The sequence below is a fragment of the Grammomys surdaster genome, unplaced genomic scaffold (assembly GCF_004785775.1).
Source record: "Grammomys surdaster isolate TR1022 unplaced genomic scaffold, NIH_TR_1.0 126219, whole genome shotgun sequence".
Taxonomy (NCBI): domain Eukaryota; kingdom Metazoa; phylum Chordata; class Mammalia; order Rodentia; family Muridae; genus Grammomys; species Grammomys surdaster.
The window spans coordinates 6,870,916-6,884,844 of record NW_021621022.1 but is presented as its reverse complement, the minus strand read 5'-3'; the positions used below and the strand labels follow the sequence as shown (position 1 = coordinate 6,884,844).

At 44.1% G+C, this 13,929-nt stretch overlaps 1 protein-coding gene across 1 annotated transcript in view; it reads left to right on the top strand.

The window, feature by feature from the left end:
* Dock5 (dedicator of cytokinesis 5) overlaps positions 1-13,929 on the top strand; it is a 173,754-nt gene that overhangs the window by 36,784 nt on the left and 123,041 nt on the right. Inside the window, exon 2 of the mRNA XM_028758729.1 lies at positions 10,403-10,486. Coding sequence (XP_028614562.1) covers positions 10,403-10,486 — 84 coding nt within the window. The remainder of the gene's footprint in view (positions 1-10,402; positions 10,487-13,929) is intronic.

Below are 13,929 nucleotides of genomic sequence, written 5' to 3'. Positions count from 1 at the left end.
GCTCACTACAGAAGTGACACTGGTTTTTAGGATGGCTTCCCTAAACTAGCAGAGCTTGCAGACATGCTTGCTGTCCCAGACCTCATTAACCTATTGAGTCAGAAGTCTGTGCCCTCTAAAGCCTTCCATGGGTTTCTGATGCATGCTACAATCTGCAAAGCACTGGGATTATAGATATGGAGATATTTGTTAACCAGACAAGTGTTTCCTGGGTTCTTATAGGACATATGTATGGCAAATATATTGCTTGTTTATATATTCTGTTTATTCTTGTAAGCAACAGGCTGGTTAGTCAAATCCAAGTTTAAAAAATAACATTTTATTAATGAGGAACCTAAGTCTTGAAAAGATTAAACCACTTTCCTCTGAGAGTTTAGGATGGAAGATTTTAGACAAGCTGTCCCAGGCATCTTAAGTGACAGGATTTTCCATCACCATTGTCAATTTCAGCTGCATACATGCACGTATGTATACACACACACACACACACACACACACACACACACACTGGGCCTTTCTTTCCTCACTTATGAAGCAAGATTTAGCCAGGTTACTTCCCAGATATCCTCTATGTTCTGTCTTTCTTCTTGCCCTGGCTTTTTTGTCCCCCTGCCCCCTGCTTGCACACACACACACACACACACACACACACACACACACACGTCTTTTCTCACTGAGGGTCAGTCAGCTGGGGCTCTAGTGTCTGTAATGTCAGAGAAGGTGAGGTTCTGTCTTAGGATCCTCCCAGGCATGGTCCTGGACTGCAGGGCAACCCTTGTCCTTGGATGGGCCGTGGGGCTGAAAGTTCTGCTGGGAAGTATGCTCACATTAAAAGCTGCTATTGAAATCCTCACCCTTCCAGGTAGAAAGCAGAAAAGAACAGATTTTGGTAGCCTGGTTGAGGACCATTGTTTTCTTCATTGAAATGAGATTTGTCTCAGAGTCATTGTGCATATGGAGAAAAGTAGCCGATGACATCATTGACTGTCATTCCAAGTGCTTCTCCTAGATTCTGTTATTCTGGCTTCTAGCTTCTTATTCTCTTCCTCACTTCTGGTTTCTGTTGGATGCAGCAAACTCTAAGGAATCTTAGATATGACTGATTTAATCACAGATCTCTTAATCTTCACTTAATAAGAACCTATCTCAGGAGCAATCACTTATTACTTGCTTATTTGTTTGTTTTGACAAGTCTTCACTGTGTAGACTAACATCGGTTAGTCTGATTCTTATTGTTTAGAGACTAGGCTGGCCTTGAACTCAGGTCAGTCATCCTGCTCTGTCTTCTTAGTGCTGAGATGCCAGACATACGCTAATGAGCCTGGTTCCTCCATACAATCATATGAGAGCTTTTGTGGTTGGATGTAGATGTTCTGGGGGTGCTTTCTCTCACATGTGCCTAAAACTGTCTTAGTTAGAATCACACCCTCCCCCTTCTCTCTTCCTTCTCTTATTTTGATTACCAGAAAGGAATTCAATGAAAAGGAACAGAGAGGTCAGTGAAACAGAGACAGATAAACCAATGATCTTCTGATGGAGAGGTATGATTAAGAGTGTTGCTGGCCTTCTGACTCACACTGTGGCTCCTCCACATGGCTGGAGAGATGGCTCAGTGGTTAAGAGCACCGACTGCTCTTTCGGAGGTCCTGAGTTCAACTCCCAGCAACCATATTGTGGCTCACAGCCATCTATAATGGGATCTGATGCTCTCTTCTGGTGTGTCTGAAGACAGCTACTGTGTACTCATACATATAAAAAATAAATAAATCTTTTTTTTTTTAAAGGTTGCAGATGCTGTTGTGCTCTAAGTAGGAAGCTGAGCAGGGAAAGGAGAGGGCAGGTGACTACCCTGTAGTTGGTGCCCACCAGGTGTTAGTCATTGTCCAAGGGCCATGGCACAGATTCCCCTTTCTGGGCTCCACAAACCATATGAGTAATTGGCTGTGACCTCTGTTCTTTAGATGAGGAAGCTGTGGGGGAAAAGTCCCTGTGTGTGTGTATCCCACAGACGTTTGGTTCTGTATTTTTGAATTGATGTGCTTCAGCTCTCCTCTCTTAAAAGAGTCATCTTAATCTCGTGTTAATTTAGGTGAGGTGGCTTGCAGGCTTTTGGTACCAGCTAGCCAGTCAGTAAACTATAGTTGGGCTAATACCTACCTAGATCAAGTCATTCAACCTATAAACTTCCATAGAGTCTTCAGATTAGGAACTTCTGGAATTCAGGCTGGAGAGAAGGCTCTGCTGTTACAAGCACTGGCTGCTCTTCCAGAGGAACTGGGTTCAATCCCCCATGCCCACGTGGCAGGTCACAACTGTCTATACTTCTAGTTCCAGGGGCTCTAACACACTCACACAGGCATACATGTAGGCAAAACACTAATGCACGTAAAGCGATAATGACAGCAACAGCAGAAAGAAGCTTCTGGAATAATAACCAGTAAGTTGGTCATGACAGCCACTATTCTTCTAAGAGCTTGAGGAAATGAGAAGCCTGGAAGTGCCTCTCCTCTTGGGGGAGGGCACTGTTGTTAAGAATTGCAGCAGGCATTCTGAGCAAAAGCCCCTGGCTCAGGTACATTAGAACAGGATGGGACATGGCTATCTCAGTGCACATACACAGGTTTGAAACCTGGTTGATAATAATAATAATAATAATAATAATAATAATAATAATAATAAACCCGAGTGTGGTTGTGCAGGCCTATCCTGCCCTATTCTGCATTGAGAACTGAGGCAGGAGACCTTGTCAGAGAGAGAGAGAGAGAAAGGGGGGGGGGAGACACATCAGATTCAAAAATGGAGATGAATAAATCAAATCACCTTAATATTCTGAGTAGCAAAGGACTCAGCTTGGGATCGTATCCTTTGCTGGACACTTCTGTAGATTCTATCTATAAAAAAATGAAAGGTTCCAGTTGTTCCTTAGGGGACTATAATTTGGGGACTCATGAAAGATCTCAATTCATTAGAAAGATTTATAGCTGGTGACGTGGCCAACAGACTTTCCTTCTTCAAATCCGATCCTATTTGTAGCTTCTAAAAGTGTTCTTTTGGTTGCTTATTATGCAATTTTCAATTTTCTTTCATCTTCAGCACCCTTTACCCCATCCCCCCTTGTATAAGCCTAGTTTCAAAGAAAAAGCTAAATCTAGGATTTGGTGAGATGCAAACTTATTTTACATTTGTAGACATACTGTCTTGTCTGTTTGGCTCTGCAAAGCTACACTTTCCTGTTATAAACAGTAAGCTGCTTAGGGAAGAATTCCAGCAATTTGTCTCTCCCAACCTCGTACAAAGCAGCCAGGGAAGCAGTTTTTATGCAGCAGACTCCCTATTCTTGTTTAATTTCCTCAGACAAAACAAGAGCCTGCGGTGGTGCCTGCCAGTTCAAAGCAGCACAGTCTCTCTGGCCTGGATTGTCACTTCATGAATCAGGAAGCTGGAGCTAACGGGCCCTTGAGTCATCCAGTCTGGTTCTTGTTTTATAGATGAGAAACTGAGGTCTAGATTAAGTTAAGTCCTTGAAAGGCATGATGCTGCTTGCAAATGAAAAAAAGAAAAAAGAAAAAAAAAAGAGAATTCTGCTCTGTTTAATTTTGGGATTTCCTAGCATCACTCTGTCCCTCGCTTTCTCTTTTCACTCTTTGGGCTTTTGTTGCTTTGTTTTGAGAAGGACTCTCCTGAAACCAACTCTGGCCGAAGCTTTCTGTATAGGCAAGGTTCCCCTTGCCTGCCTCCACCTTCCCAGAGCTGGGATTACAGCATGTGCCACCATGCCTGGTTTATGTTGTGCTGGTGACTGACTCTAGGGCTCATGTGCAAGTGCTCTCTGCCACCTGAGCTATATTCCCAGCATTTTGCCTGATTCTCATCCCCCCCCCCTCAACTGTGGGCTGGAGAGTTGGTTCAGTGGTTAAAGGTACTTCTCCTTGTTATGATTTGATTTCCAGCACCCACATAGAGGCTTACCACCTCCTCTAGCACCAAGCACACATACAGTACACAGGCACAGATATATACAATAATAAAAATAAATCTTAAAAAATTATTTTTACTTCATGTGCATTGATCGGGGTTTTGTCTGCATGCATGTCTGTGTGAGGGTGTTGGATCCTTTGGAACTGGAATTATAGACAATTGTGAACTGTCATGTGGGTGCTAGGAATTGAACCGAGGTCCTCTAGAAGAGCAGCCACTGCTTTTAACCACTGAGCCATCTCACCAGTCCCCCGATTTCTTTGTAGTAGTTATTCACATTCTAGAATGACAACATTAGTTCCTCCCCTAAGTGCACTACATTTTATCCTGTGCATAAAACAGTGACAGGTTAGCACAGGATGATCACCAGCTATGGGTTTGTATGATAAAGGACAACTTTGAAGCTAGTATTTCTACCTAGCAAGGGAAGTCTTGGTAGTCTCTATTTCTAGACTATTTGACGGTACACAGTTACCATTGCTGGCCATCCTGGGCAGAGGTGAATGGACAGTCTCATCAAGAGCCTTGCTGCTGCCAAGCTGAATCTAGTCCTTAGTCTCAGCTCTCCTGTTGCATGCTGTGTGGTTCAGCAAAGCTTCGTAAGAGTAGCTGCAGGGGAAATCTGAAGTGCCCTCAGGTGAGGAAGTGGAGGGCGGGGCTCTAAAGAGATGAGTTAGAGACCAGATTGTAAGTGACTTGCAGTCCTGTTTGCACTTTTACCCAGACATGAATGGGATAGAACACAGGCGTTTTGGTCCATTTCTGAGGAATAGTGATGAAAGAAACTGTTCCCAGTAATCTCTTTGACAGCCTTAGTTGGAAAGAAATATACATTTTTTTTTTTCTTGTGTGACCAAGTGTTCTGGGGGTGATTTCTGAAAGCCTGTTCCTGTGCAATGGGAAACCACAAGTGCTGTTTTGGAGAGAAGCAGAAACACAGTTGCATTGGGGGAAGAAAGGTGAATGACTGGACTGTTCTGTGTGTTTTATAGAAGAGTTACAAATAATATTACAAACAATTTTTTTTGGAAAAGTATGCATACCCAATGTAATTTTTATTCAACCATTAAAAGATAAGACTGAAATTATGTACTTGCAGGGAGATGGGTACAAGTGTAGAGCCTTGTGTCGGCCGTCAGTCAGCCTGAGAATGACATGTTGTGGTCTGAATGCATATGTGTATAAATATATATACACACACATGCATGTATTTGTAATGTGAAAGTAGAAAGAGTATTTGAAAGGAAGAAGGGCACTAGGGACAGAGGAGTGAGGGTGGAAAGATAGGCTAGTGAGGTATTAAAAAGGACAGATCATATGCTTAAATAAGGAGTAGAAAACATAGCTCAGACATTAGAATGCTGGCTGAGCACACACAAAGGCCCTCGTTTCAAGCCCTAGTATCGCATACACTGAGCATGGTGGCTACACGTGAAATCCCAGCCCTGGGGAGATGGAGCCTGGAGATAGAGAGATACAGAGGCAAGGTTATGTAGATTCAGGAGGATAACATGCATATGGTGATGCTCATAATAAAACAATATATAAACAAATCAAGAGTTGTCGTTTTGTGCCTTGGACTACTCTCTGGGTTAAGTCTGTAAGTCTGTGTCTCACGAGTAGTTGACCAAAGGCGGTCTGAAGCCAGGTCCACATTCGGGAGGGCTTCCCCCCTAGTTGTGGCAGACAGATGCGCAGGACTATCTGGGGTTGCTAACTCAGATTTCTGGAAGGGGAAAGTTGTGGGACTTCAGAGAAGAGAGATGTCATGCTGGGTGGAGAGGGGTACTCAGGGGCTGTTTGTGGAGTTGAATTGTGGATGTGAGATTTGGATTGTCCTAAGAAGAGAGAGGCGGTGGTTAAGACAGGAGTTGAACACTGTACTTTAAGGAGAATTTAAGTCTTTTTGAAAAAAAAATAACAAAACTATTTTATGTGCACAGCAATTTTGTCTGCATGTGTCTCTCTGTATTATATTTGCTTGGTGCCTGAGGATACCAGAAGAGGACATAGCATCCCCTGGACTGGAGTTACAGATGGTTGTGAGCCCCTTTGTGGGTGCTGGGAATTGAACTCAGGTCCTCTAGAAGAGCAGCTGGTGCTCTTTAACTGTGGAGCCATTTCTCCAGCCCCAAGCATAGGAGCGTGTTGACTAGAGAAGAGGGTGGATTTGACCCAGTAGAGGAAAAAGTGTGTAATTAAGGCTGGACTATTTGGAGATTGCTGGTCTTTGGTTTTGTGTGTATGTGTTTGTGTACATGCATGATCACGTGTGCATATCTGTCTGACTTTGTGCCTACATGTGTGGTTAGGTTCATTTCTGCGTGTGTTTGCTAGTGTGTACATGCGAGCGTGCATATGTACGTGCGAATATGCATGCCTGTATTTCCAGCAGTCCTAGGCAGGTGCTCTTACCTGGAGCCGAACAGCAGGAGACTGCCTTTGAGAGCCTCTGCTTACTTTCCCATGACTAAGAATCAGGAAGAGTGAAGATGACCATTACACGGCTTGTGACAAAGTGTCCTTGCTACTTCCTGTTTCCATGGGGGAGGGGTGGTAGGAAGAAGCATTTTAGGGGACAGCTATGAATGGAGTCTAGGTGGTAGTAGGAATCACCCGGCCATGTTTTCTGTTAGAAAACCCACCACATTCTTCAGGGGGAAATGCTTGGAGCAAACTGTAGCATTCAGATGGAGTTGAACTGTTGTGAAGTAGCAGCAGCTACAGGCTGGGGACACACCAACAGGCCTGAAAGGCTGGAACTCCCTCCTCCTGTGTTCTGTGTCATTTCTCCTAACCCACTTCCCCAGCTTGTCCTTATTCAAAAACCGCAGCCTACTCTGAAAGCACAATAGAAAATAAGTGCCAGGGTACTTCTCCAAGTACCCTGTGGAAGGACACTATTTGGAACTGTGACCTCCATCATAAGGGAGAGGCCATTTCTGAGAGGAGCCTGAGGGTGTGCTCATTCTCTTCCCTAGCCTGGGGGTGTGCTGACAAGTTTACTGTGACAGGAGCCAGGCTTCAGCCCAGGGAGAGAACAGGATGTGCCCACCACAGGCAATGGTGGGACACCTCTCTTCCTTAACTGGGTAGGATATGAGGGTGGACTGAGTAGTCATCCTGCTGTTTAGACTTGTAGAGATAAATCCTAAGTGAATTCCTTGTTTATAGCTGAGTCTCCCAAGTTGATACTTTTTTTTTTTTTTGGGTGGATACAGATTCCCCATTAATAAAGACAAGAAATAAATCTATTTAAAGAACTTTTTCTCTGAAACATAATATACAGACTGTCACATCCATGTATTTTCAATGCCCAATGGGTTTTTTGAAATGTTCATTTGTTTTTTATTTATGTATATTTGTGTGTGTGTTTGTATATATGTCTGTGTGAATTTATGTGCACCACACATAAGCAGGTGTCTGTGGCTAGAAGATAGGGTTAAGTCCCCTGAAACTGATGCCTGATGTGGGTGCTGGGAACTGAACCCAGATCCTCTACAACAGCAGTAAGAGCTCTAACCACTGAGCCTTCCTCCCAGCTCCCAGTCTAGTGGCATTAGTAAATAAAGATGGAACTGTTTACTTGTTGCCATAGTTCATTTTGGGGTGCGTTCACCTCCCTAAGAAGCTCCTGAGTGGACAGGGGCCGTTCTCATATCCAGCTAGAACAGCAAAATCATTTGCTGTGATGTCTGACAGATGATCATATTCTGAACATTCCAAAGACAAAGTAGGCGGAGTGTACTTTGTGGTTATCCGGGTTGTGGCATGTGTCTGTATGCATTCGATTTCATTGCCAAATAGTATTCCATTGCACTGAATTATGGCCAGCCCTCTATCTGTTTTAACTAGGGCTCAGGAGCCACATGGCTGTGTTTGTTACTCTCTAAGACAGATTGTGATACAAAATAGGCAACCAGTGGCTATAAGGGAACTGGATACTGTTTAACAAGGTGTGATTCACTTCAGAGCAAAGCTATTTGGAAAAGATACTGTGTCTGTTGAATATGTATGGATATTTTTTTGTTCTCATTTTCTCTTTGTGTGTGTGTGTGTGTGTATATATATATTGTGTGTATGTATTCATGTGTATATGCATGTGCATACATATAGGATATATGTGTGTGGAGGGTGGAGGTCAACATTAGAGGTCTTATTTCATTGCTCTTCGCTTTATTTTTTGAGACAGGTTCTCTCCCTGAACTTGGAGCTCACTCACTAGCTAGACTGACTGACTCGTGAGCCCCAGGGAACTTCCTGCCTTCATGATCCCCTAGGCAAGATTACAGATGCACTTGTGCCCACACCTGGCATTAAAAATGGGTGTTGGGTTCCAATGTCAGGTCCTCATGTTTATAGAGCAGAAACTTCTTATTTCTTAAGTGGTACAATGTAGCCATTGCCTGTTAGCACCTACATTATTTTAGGTCTGTCAGTCATCTGGAATAATGGTGTAGGAGAGGGTTTTCTTAGACTCTGTCTGGGTCACACCATGGTTTGTAAGAGATTGAATATCATGGAGTTTTCCTGTCCTCACAGGGCGGGGTCGTGCAGTCCATCTGGTGCAGACATCACAGCACACTGTACCATACATAGCTGTGTACCCAGCCGTAGCGGAGATGTTTCGTCTTGTTTAGTATTGCGAATAGCACAGTGGCTGCTGGGACAAACGGTGCCATATTCAATGGCTTAGAACAACAGGAATGTGTTACCTCAAGTTCTGGAGCCCAGAGTTCTGAAATGAAGGTGTGGCCTGATCTGCTTGCCCCTGGAGACTTCCAGGAGAGTCTGTCCCATGCTACTGCTGGCTCCTAGTGGTGGCTGACTGTTCCAGTTGGTTAGGTCACAGCAAATCTCAGCTTCCACGCATTGTAGTCTTTCCTCAACCTAAGGTAACTCAGCTCCCTCACGATTTTTGCCTGATGAGGCAGCACACACAGCTTCAGGGGTAACAGTGCAATAACTACGAACATTGAGTGTAGGTGTGTAGGTTTTTCTTCTTTCTGCTGCTCTCCTAGGAGTGGATTTGCTGAGTCTAAGCTACTCTTAATTTAAATTTAATTAGTTATTTTATAAACCTAATTTTTATTAAAAATAAAAATTAATTAAATTTACATTTAAACTAATTTAAATACATTAGTAAGTGCATTTAACTTTTACGACACTGCCTGTCTTGCTTCTAAAGCGGCTCCCATTTTGCAGTCCCTCCAGCTAAGGTTTTGAACTTGAGCAGCTCCGTTGTCTTGGCCAACATCTTTTTAAATGCAGCCGTTGTAGGAGGTGTGGAAGTGGCCTCTGATGGTGGTTTTGATTTGCCTTCCCCTCATGACTAATGTTACTGAATGTGTTTTCATATGCCTCTTAGTCACGCCTGTGAAGTTATGGTAAAACACCTATGCAAAGCTTTGGCCTGGTCTCCCCAGGTTCAGTTGTGATTTAGTTTGCTGCTTTCTGTTCTGAGGACTTGACATGGTCCTCAGGATTATGGGGTGCTGGGGTTACTCTGTCCCCAGGGTACTGAGGGCTGGGACAAGGCGCCATCCCTGCATTCTGACCTATTTCACTTTGTTATAGGAGGTACATGTCACTCAGATGCATTCAAATGACTTCTGAGCACCATGTCAAGGAAGCCAAGAGACCACTCCCACTGTGCCCTAAAGACCATAAGCTTATCTGAGCTTCCCATCGGCTGTTGTCTCCTGAACAAGGGGACTGACCTACAGAAGTTCTCATCGTATTCTCTAGCCTGGATTCTTCTGTAGTCTTGTCCCAAGTTTAATTAAAGAGTTATTTCTGGGATCCGGATTGTACATTTGATCTCTTTCTTCCTCCCACTAGACTTATCATGTTTCCTAGGAACAGAGGCTACATCTATGTTTTTTATCTGACACAGGATGTGGTATGTGTTAGGCAACCAGCCAGCATGTTGGAGGACATACAGCTCTGTCTAATGTTTTACATACAGTGGATCCTAGGAAATCATTCAACAGTGGTAGCTGACTTCTTAAGTACTGTAATGGATAGTGTTGGCTGTTAACTTGACAGACCTGGAAAGAGGAAACCTAAGCTGATGAATTCTTCATTTGATTGGTCTGAGAACTTGTCTTAACTGTTGGTTGGTGGAGGGTAGCTCACTGTGGGTAGCACCATCCCTAGGCAGGTGGGCCTGGGTTATATAAACAAAGCAGCTGAGCAAGCCAGGAGAAGCAAGCTAGTACGTAATGTTCCTTCATGGTTTCTACTTCAGTTCCTGCTTCCAGGTTCCTGCCTTGAGCTCCTGCCTTGGTTCCTCTAGATGATAGACTATAAACTTGGTCGGGATTTTTATCACAATAGCAGAGAAGCAAACTAGAACAAGCATATCGGGTAGTAACTTTTAAAAATGTGTGTTTTCTAATCCCCCCTTTCCCCTCATTTACAGCAATCTACAACTACAATGCATCTCAAGATGTGGAACTCTCCTTGCAGATCGGCGACACCGTCCACATCCTGGAGATGTATGAGGGTGAGTGTAGCAGCCTCCTGCTGGGCGGGGCCCAGCAGAATCAATAGGAGTTAGTAATAAAGCACTTCCGTGTTAGGATCCATGTCTCTACTCCTCCTGCTGCAGTGCCAATAGTGAAAGCCTTGGAAGTACCTAAGGTCACACAGCCCTATACTGAGAGTATTTTTCAGCCAAGCCACCACATGGGAATGTGGATATGCCCAGACACCAGAGTCAAGATTATTGCCACTGGATGCAGAAGAGTTAGCTGCAGAGCTGGCTAGGGAGACACACTCAGAACATCAGGCCTGTGGTAGCTGGAAGGAAGCATCACCATGTAGGGGTGGGTCTTTCCGGGTTGGGGGAGAATGAGGGCGGGGCTTTGTGGTAGTACTGAGACTCTGAGAGAATTAGGTCAGGACTATAATGGCAGGTCCTGCTTGTTTGTGTCTGTTTCCTCCAGCTCACTCAGGCTTGGGAAGTGGTTCTGTCTAACTGGAGCAATTCTTAAGACTGTGCAAAGCAAAGAACATGCCTGCATCTACCCCTCCCATCCTAGGAGACCTCCCCCAGGAATTCACATCTCTAATCCCAAACCCCGGGACAACAAAAGTGTACCCAAGCCACTAAGGTCATGGAGCAAGACAGAAAACAAACTTTTGAGCCCAGTTCATCACAACCCTGTGAAAGTTGGGATTAGGAGACCGTGACAGGAAGCTAGGCAGATATTTTTTCTCTTAGAGCAAAGCTTATTGGGACAGACACTCTACGTTGGTAAATGTTGGGACAGTATAAAAGTGTCACCTACAAGCCTGTGCAGATCTCCAGGTTAGGACTGGATGATTCAAGAAGGGGGAAAGACGGGAAGCCTAGGGAAAAAGGAAGCAGGATGTGGCCATAGTGAAGCTAGGTCATCCACCTGCTTGCATGAGGCGCTGCTGTGATGGCTACCTCCCTTGGAGCTGGGTCCTTGCACCGTGCTCTCCCTTCTGTACAGCTCCATTGTAGCTGTTAGGCTCCCAGGGACAGCAAGACAAGAGAGGGCCATGTGGACTTTCATCCCTGTTCCTGCTTTAACTATCACCCTGCCACCTTCAGGCCTCACTAGCCATTGGTTCTAAGTTCTCTACTCATGACACCTGACATGCACGTCTTAGGACTCTTGCTTCTGGAAACCACAGTCCCCTTAGACCTTACTCTGTCAGTCCTTTGTCAGAGGGACAGGTGAACATGTCCTGTGGTCTTCCTGGACATACTTTCCCACTGTGCAGGTAAAAAGCATATGATCAACTTTTATAACTTCCACATGGGCTTAAAGAAATGTCTGCTTAAGGCCCGTTGAGTATTAGTAAGTTCCATGATGACATTTGGATCCAGACCACTTATACCTGTTTTTAGGTCTGCTGTATGCTAACTTTTTTCTGCCATTTTTGGTTACTGTGTTGAGTTTTCCACCATGGTGGTTGTTTCTGTCTCTGCAGAGATGGCATTTTTTTTTTTTTTTTTGCTTTATACAATCTCAAACCTGTTTTTAGAATATATATGCCTACTGTTTTAGAATTGTGCTAAACATCTGTTTTAACTCCTGCTTATTAAGCCTTTTATTACTGTCTTCACCCATGCTAAAGCTTTATGCTTTACCGAAATTACAGCCAACTCATTGTGAGGCTCAGCCCTCTAATTTTTGTCCTGCTGGCCCCAGAAGGTCCTTAGAAAGGTTACTCTAAGCCACTCAGGCATCCTTTCTTACATCAGCAAATGCCCCAGGCAAGAAGCCACCACAAGTGCTGGGTGGAGATTCTTCCCTTTTTGCTAGTAAACTCTCTTGTCTCTGTGTGCGTCTCTCTCTCTGTATGGTGTGTGTGTGTAAGGGTGGTGGGGAGGGGGCTTCCTAATTGCTCTATGGATCACACCAGAGAAGAATAGAATATTGATGTTGATCTGACATAAAGTTAACGCCATCCCTAAAATACATTCTTAAGATTGTTTTCTCAAAATAGGTTGGTTTTGAAAGTTTTTATGTGGCTTTAGTATATTTTGTAATAGCTATTTGAAGCACATTGTTCTCATAGAGTAGATATTAGTAGTGGTTTTGAGTATATTCACTCTTATACTTTGGTGGCTTTCTTATCCAGAGTACTTGGGACTGGAATTCTATGATTTTAGACTGTTTTGGATTTTGGAATATGCATAGTGAAATATTGAATAGTGCCTAGCTATAAATTCATCTCTTTTTCACATATGTCTTATACACATAGCCTGAGGATAATTTTGTACAGTATTTTAAATAATTTCATCATGGTGTATAATCCACCTGTGAAGTCATGTCTGTGCTCATAACGTTTTGAATCTTGGAGCATTTTGGATTTTGTAGTTTTGGATATGGGATGTTCATATTGTACTTTATGTAAACTCAGACAGACAAATCCCATCTGTTTCTAATCCTATGTAATTGAGCCTCCAAATTCCAACCTGAGGTGCTTCTAGTGTATTGTAGCTCCTACGCAGTGTGAGTACAGGGAGTGCTACATTGAGCCCCACACAGAAAGCCTCCTTGGCATTGCTGTATGGGGATGATCAGGCCCTGCCAGCAAGAATTCTCTTGTAGTTGTTGCCATGGAGTATTTGAATGTCAGTCTTAGAATGCTGGCCTCTCAGAGAAGGATGTCACCCGCTGTGCTTTCAAAGTGGACCCGTGTCCTGGTGCGAGTGAGGAGACAGAACACATACAGAGTTCATGACCTCTAAGTGGCATGTCAATTTCACACAGATTTTGACATTGGATTATATTTCTTCCAATAGCGTTTCTTTTACAGGATTCATTTTTAAATAGTGCCTGCCATGCCCGACACTCAGGGGGAGGCTCTTGTATCTGCTTAGTACTTTGAGTTCTTGGCTGGAGTCTTGAATTCCTTTATTACTTCAGGCAGTTGAAGACTCAGGGCAGGAGTGCTTCGCAAACATAAGACCTGAAGGAAATGCCGAATAATGACTTGTGTTTGTCCCCCCACCCCCACCCCACTCCCTGCCCCTATCCTCCTTTAAAACAAATAAACAAAATGGAAACGCCCCCGGTACTGCCAGGGAGAATGCCAGGGCAAGGCTGGCACCATTTCTTGGCCTCTGGGGATTTGTGTCTTGCAGCTTCCTGTTGGTGATTTGGGGACTCTCCCTGTGCGCCTTCTGCCCCACCCCACCTTTGAGACAAGCATACCTGATCTATGTGTTCTGTTCTGGCATGGAGCCGAGTCCTGCCAGACACTTTTCTTTAATGTTTTTGACCCACAACCCACAACAGAATGCCACTGAGGACTCTGCGTGGCTGCTTCCTGCCCTGTGGTTCAGTGAGTGATTTCCCCAAGAACAGTCACTGCTAAGAGTCACAGCTGGCTCGGCCTTAATCTCCAGGTGCTCAGCATAGCTTCTGACATGCTCTTGGCCCTCAGCAAAAGCCTGGGATGAAT